The 6,656-nt window shown below is 57.2% G+C and overlaps 1 protein-coding gene across 3 annotated transcripts in view; it reads right to left on the bottom strand.

The window, feature by feature from the left end:
- The window catches only part of Hpcal1 (hippocalcin like 1), a 50,161-nt gene continuing 43,505 nt past the window's right edge, over nt 1-6,656 (bottom strand). For all 3 annotated transcript variants that reach the window (XM_003462706.5, XM_063254288.1, XM_063254287.1), the window contains 3 exons: nt 3,074-3,469; nt 2,259-2,364; nt 1-688 (listed from right to left, as the gene is read on the bottom strand). In XM_003462706.5, coding sequence (XP_003462754.1) covers nt 591-688; nt 2,259-2,364; nt 3,074-3,451 — 582 coding nt within the window. In that variant the 5' untranslated portion in view covers nt 3,452-3,469 and the 3' untranslated portion in view covers nt 1-590. The remainder of the gene's footprint in view (nt 689-2,258; nt 2,365-3,073; nt 3,470-6,656) is intronic.

Raw genomic sequence — 6,656 nt, 5'->3', positions numbered from 1 at the left:
TCGCTTATTGGATCATTTAATACCGGAAATGCCAGACCAATTGACAGGAAGGACGATCACACAACTGCCTCTGGCCAGCATGCATCGTGAGACAGCAACACCACAGACGGCCACAGGCCACAGGACCATGCTGCACAGCGCCGGGGGCTTTAAATAGGGACCTGCGTCCCACCCCACAGCAGCATACACATAACTTAGGTACGGAAAGAAGGACCACAGGTGTCACGAGCAAGCAGCTTTGGTCACACATGGACGCGGGGCGGGCCATGCTCAGAGGGAGGGCTTGCCTGTCCACACTCAGTGAAATCACCCATTATGGCGGCCTCAATGCACTCCCAGAAGTCCTGCCCAGAGCCCGGAGCCAGCAGCTCTGCCCTGCACAGGGCCCCATCCCTAGGCGTCGCCATGGAGGGACCAGGCCAGGTGGGAGGGGGCCTCACGCTGGTCAGATGGAGGGGGAGGCACAGCCACGGGGGCAGGGGCTGTGAGTCACCAGGCAAGGCTGGGCCAGCCGGAGTGGGGACGGCAGGAGGGCAGGCGAGGCGTCCGCTTTCACAAGCAAAGCTGAGGGTGCAGTGTCCGTCCCGAGCTCAGAACTGGCTGGCGCTGCTGGGGTCGCACTGCAGCAGCCGCACGATGGAGGGGTCGCTCTTGGCACCTTTGATGAACTCTTCCAGGGACAGCTTGCCTGCAGGGCGGAGACAGGGACAGGGGATCAGCAGTGCTCTCAGGTCTCTGCTTCTGGAGGGGATGGGAGCGCTCACATCTGTCGTCCCAGCACTCAGGAGGCTGAGGCAGGAGGGCGACCCGAGTTCAAGGCCAGCCTCAACCACCAAGTGAGACCCTGTCTCCAAAAACGAAACAAGAAGGGGCCTTGCGGAGGTCAGGGTCAATGCCTTGAGTTTTCCAGTTTCCACTCACTTCTAGCGCACTCAGGAGAGACAACAAAAAGGTAAAACAAAACAGAGCCCAAACAACCCTGCCAGCTCTGGCTGCTCTCTGCAGAGCACCGGCAATTCCAAGTTCCTTCTCAGCAATGCAGCGGAGCCTAGTTGATGAGGAAAATCTGGGGAGAAATCACCCCACGCTTAACAAACCTATGAAGCTGGGCATGGTAATCTCAGTGTGCTTGTAATCTCAGTGTGCAGGGAGGCTGAGGCAGGAGGATTGCAATTTTGAGTTCAGCCTGGGCAACTCAGTGATTTAGGGAGACGCTGTCTAATAAGAACAAAGGCTGGGGACAGCCCTGTGGTACAGCAGCCCTGGGCTCTTTTTCCAGAACCAACCAACAAAGAGCAAGGAGCAGAGCGGGAGAATGGGCTGGGGTCTTCCCTGAGTGTCACTTCAGTTTAATGACACCAGCGACAAGGTTCCCACGACCCTTCCATGTAGTTCAGATGGGGCTCAAACTCAGGATCCTCCTGCCTCCGCCTCCCGAGTAAGATTACATGTATGCATCACCACACTTGGCTTCACGGCTGGTTTCTTACTTTTTTCCCCCTGGAGTACAAGGAATTCAATAATCTGGGGCCTCTGTGCTGAGTTACAGCCTTAAGTGTGTTTTTATTTATTTTGAGACAGTCTTTCTAAGTGTCTAAATTGCTTTAATTTGTGATCCTCCTGCCTCAGCCTCCCAGGGTGCTGGGCTCCCAGGCCTGTGGTGCCACCCTGGGCCGTAAGACGAGCTCAATCTCCCTTGCTATTGGAGTGGCCTTTGGCTGTCTGCAGTTAGCCGGAAGCCCTGCTCTCCACTCAGGGCTCTGCCTCACCCCCACTTAACCCACTCGAGACATCATGAGCATTTCCTTGCACGTTAGTTTATTCTGCATCTCAGCACGGTCCAGGGAGCATTTTCCTTTCCTCCCTTCTGGTCTTCCTTCCTTTTAAAATATGTTTTTGTTTGTGTTTTTGAGGTAGGATCTTACTATGTAGCCCAGGATAGCTTCCAACTTTTAATTTTCCTGCCTCAGCCTCCCAAATGCTGCAATTATAGACGTGCACCGCCCCCATGCCCAGTGATGAGCCCAGACCTTCTGCATGGTGGCCATGGTCACCAGGCAAACAAGGTGGCCACATCCATCCTGACAGGGTCCCCAGACTCCCAGGGTGGAGACAAAAGGGGCTCAGGCAATTCCCAGGACCCCCAGGCTCAGTGCTTTGCAGCTTGGGGGCCCCCTGCAGCCAACTCTGCCCTTAGTGCACCCTCGGGATCACGAGCAGCCTGTGACAGAAAGGAGCCACCAGGCCCCCCACTCTACCATCGTTGTTGGTGTCCATCTGTCTGAAGATCTTGTCCGTCCGCTTTTCCGGGGTGGACTCATCCTCTGGCATCTTCATCACAGACGACACCATCTTGTAGATGGCCTGCAAGATTCGTGTGACAGGGCACTCAGGGGACGCGTGGGGCAACAGAGGGGCAAGGGGCAATGGCTCACTGCGGGGGCTCCTGCTAGCTCGGCCCCCGACCCCTGTGTGTCAGGCTGGCATGGTGTGCTGCTCGGGTCCTAGGGGGCCTGGACCGAGCCCCTGACACCCGTGAGAGGGAACACTTGGCAGGCAGCGTGCCAAGCTCAGGGGCTAAGAAGCCCAGACTGCAAGTCACCTCCCAGGGCACAAGGGCAGAAGCTGCCTGATGCCTTCACCCAGGGCTTAGCCAAGGATCTACACACTGCCCCCACCCCCAGCCCTCTGCTTTGCTTTTTGTTTGTTGTTTGAGACCGGATCTCGATGTATTTCAGGCTGGTCTTGGGCTTGCAGTGCTCCTCCTGCCTCAGCCTCCTGAGTGCTGGAATTACAGGTAGGTACCACCATGGCCTGCATTTCTTGCTTTTTGGTGGTCCTGGGGGACTAAACCTGGGCATCGGCACTAAGCCACATCCCTAGCCCTTTTTATTTTTTATCTTGAGGCAGGGCCTTGCTAAATCACTCAGTTGCCTAGGCTGGACTGGACTTGAGATCCTTCTGCTTTGGCCTCCCAGAGTGCTGGGAGGACAGGCAAGCGCCATCATACCTGGCCTGACGATGGCTCTCAGCAGTGCCCCCCCCCCGCCCCACCCAGGCGTGCCCAGCCCACCTGCACGATCTCCAGCATCTCACTGCGGCTGATGTAGCCGTTGCCGTCCAGGTCGTACATGCTGAAGGCCCACTTGAGCTTCTGCTCCAGCTTTCCCCGTGACGTCACACTCAACGCGATGATGAACTCCCGGAAGTCAATGGTGCCGTCGCCGTTGGTGTCGAAGGTGCGGAAGACATGCTCGGCGAACTTGGAGGCGTCGCCGTAAGGGAAGAAGTTGGCATAGATCTTCTTGAACTCATCCACAGTCAGGTGGCCAGTGGGGCAGTCCTTGAGGAAGCCCTTGTACCACTCCTGCAGCTCGTGGTCAGTGAACTCCGTGTTCTCACGCAGGTCCTGCAGCACCTCGGGCCGAAGCTTGCTGTTCTGCTTGCCCATGGTGGCCAGAAACTGCCCCTGTAAGACACGCTCAGCTGAGGACACGGCATGGCCCAGCAATGTCCCAAGTGTCCTGTGCCACAGGCTACAGGGTCCCAAGGGAGTCCGCTGTGACAGTCAGATTGGCCTTGAACCTGCGGCAATCCTCCTGCCTCAGCCTCCTGAGTGCTGGGATTATGGGTATGCACCTGCACAATGGATCTACCCAGAGCCCTGTCTAGCCCCTCCCCACTTCCCCACTCTACTCTCTGATCTGCCCTGGAACTTGGGGTGACAGCACCCACTGATATGCTCTGGAAGGCTTGGAAACATCCTGGGTCTTTTTGGCAGCATTGGGGACTGAACCCAGGGCTTTTGCACTGAGCGCCCCCTTGGCCCTTTACTTTTGGAGACTGAATTTTGCTAAGTTGCTAAACTATCTGGGCTAGGCTTGAACTGAAGACCCTTCTTCCTCAGCCTTCCAGAGTGCTAGGGTCATAGACCTGTGTCGCAGAAACTCAATTACAAGAGAAAAATAACTGAAGCCACGGTGGGGTCACAATGGCTGAGGCCAGAGTGTGTGACATTTAACCACACAATTGGCATGGGATATGCCAAGGGGATGACACAGCTCGCTCCAGAGTGTGTCTGGTGGTCATGGAGGAGTGACTTTGAGGTCCATATCTGGTTCCTCCCTTTCCTCTCTTGTCTGTTCCCCTGCCCTGCTGCCCTGCTCCCCTAAGCCCTTCTGCCAGGATGATCCTGCCTTGGGGCAGCGGACCATGGACTGACTCCCCTGAAACCCTGAGCCGGATCGAACCTCTCCTCCCTTATGGGGCAGGAGTTGCATATCTCATCTCAGCCACTAGAGACCTGACTACACCAGGCACGGCTGCTCCAGAGAACCCAAATTAACAGAGCAGGACACGCTGTCCTCAAAACTGTCCAAGATGCAGGCAGGGGCTGCTGCCCAAGGAAAGCACAGGGAGGCCTGCTTAGTGGTCCACGCCTGCCACCCGCAGGCTGCAAGCTACTCGGCCACTCACCAAGACCTTGGCTCAGGATAAAAATAAGGAGTATTGAAAATAAACAAAGGCGTCCATGAATAGCAGCGGAAGCTGCTGGCCTCACATGAGCCCTCCCGGAAGCCCGCAGGCCCGAAGCCGGAAGAGAGCTGTGCGTTGTGGTGTGGGGACAGTGGGTTGTTAACAAAGCTGTCCAGGAAGGTAGGCAACGAGAGCACCTCCATGCAGAGCCAGCGCCCCGTGCGTCTGGGCCACCTGACCTGGTGGCATCATGACAGCACAGACTCAGGAGCAGAGCTCGGCTCCTGCCTCCCACCGGGGCGCAGGGCAGTGGAGGGCACAGGCCAGGTGGGAGGGACACACACTGAGCGGGCGACACCTGCACTCTGCTAAGGGCAACAGAAGGGTCCCTGTCACTGCTCTTAACGCACTAAGCTGGAGAGGAAAAGTAGTTCCGGAGGTGGGGAGCCCTTGGTAAATATTTAATACAAAGCTGGCATGACTCCTGGGGCCCTGGGGCCCCAGCAGGCCAAGGTCCCCTGAACCACAGCTTAGTGCTGAAGGTTCAGCCCTCATTCCACCCTTGTGCTCCCAAGTAACGCCCCCATCAGGCTGCACGTAGTGGCAGGCATCTGCCAGTCCCGAAGGCTGGAGGCTGAGGCAGGAGGATCTGAGGAAGGGCCAGGGCCCAGGAAGAGCTGGGGTGGCTAGTGAGCCATGACCGTCCAGCTGTTTCCACCTGGTGTGGGGCAGACCCGAAGGCAGAGGTGGGAAACAGGTGGGTCTGTGCTTTCCTACCCGGCCCCAGCTCCTTCTCCCAGTGACCCACAGACATACCCTCCCCTCACTGCAATCCTCCTGCCTCAGCTTCCTGAGTGCTGGAATGACAGGAGGGCATCACCAGGCCCAGCTCTGATGACATTTTAAAAACAACTCAGGTGTCCTTTTTCCTGTCCAGTCAAGCCTCTCTTCCAGGCAGCTGGGCAGTCCTGGACAGGTGGGTCCAGAGGAACAGGTCGATGTTGCCACCAGATGGACCTGGCGCCAGGCTGCAGTGCACCCTGGGCGACACTAGAGGGCGCAGGCGGGCAGCTCCCGGGTCTGAGCTGAGGCCCTGCCCCTGGCCACACCCCCCACCCCGCTCTCCGCCGGCGGGGGGGCGCCTCAGTTTCTTTTTCAGACCTGCTCCCCCCTACCACCGCCACCCCTGCCACAAGTGGCTGTCAACCACTTAATATGTGGCCAGTCTGGACCCACAGGGACCAGACCCTCTGTAAATACTGGATTTTGATGCTTTTGTTTTGGGGGGCAGATCTCGGGCAGGCTGAGGCAGGAGGTTTTACCAACTCTGGGGATTTTGTAATCCAGACAAACTGTGCACTTGATGGTTGCAGAACTGCACAGAGCAATACAGAGGAGCACGAGACAGGAAGAGATAAACAGAAGCAGGCCAAGGGGAGAAGAGCCAGAGGGAAGAAAAGATCCCATGCAACCCTGGGAATTCAGACTTAGAACTACAAGGGCAGCCCAGACAGGTAAACCCCTGAAGTGATGCAGAGGCCTGGCGTCCATGGGCATTGGTGACAACAGATTGGACCCTGTCGCCCACAGGGCTGTCACTGCCAGCTGGAGCTGGGCTCAGAGGTGGGGTGATGGGCTTCATGGCCCCCTGGAGCGCTTTTTCTCCTTGCTATGAAATCTAGGTGGGGACGGCACAGTTCCAGAGGTGCCATGTGGGTCCCTGAGAGATGCTCTGCCAGGACTGAACTCCGCAGGTCCGCTGCTCAGCCCTTTCCCCAGGCAAGGGGAGAAAGCGCTGTTTCTGCTGGACCCTGCGGGGGCGATGACTCACGGGCCTCCCAAGTGTTTCCAGAGTTTCGACTCATGTGCCCCGAGTGAGTGAGGTTTGGCCACACTGTAAGCTGCCTTTGAGAGGCCACATCATTGTGAAGTTGACACTTCAGAGGTGTCCTTGAGCTGGATGTGGTAGTGTGCACACCTGTCATCCGCCAACGTGGAAGGCTGAGGCAGGAGGATGGCAAATTTGAGTCCAGCCTGGGTTACCTGGTGACTTAGTGAGATCCTGTCTCAAAATAAAAAATACAAGGGGTAGGAGACGGAGCTTAGTGCAAAGGCTCTGGGTCCAGTCCTAAGGGCGGAAAGGAGACGCAACATGCCGCTGCTGTTCTCCAGTGAAAGCA

Source organism: Cavia porcellus, unplaced genomic scaffold (assembly GCF_034190915.1).
Source record: "Cavia porcellus strain 051 isolate PalLab524CR breed Dunkin Hartley unplaced genomic scaffold, mCavPor4.1 scaffold_8, whole genome shotgun sequence".
NCBI classification, from domain to species: Eukaryota; Metazoa; Chordata; class Mammalia; order Rodentia; family Caviidae; genus Cavia; species Cavia porcellus.
This window is presented reverse-complemented; position numbering and strand designations above follow the sequence as displayed.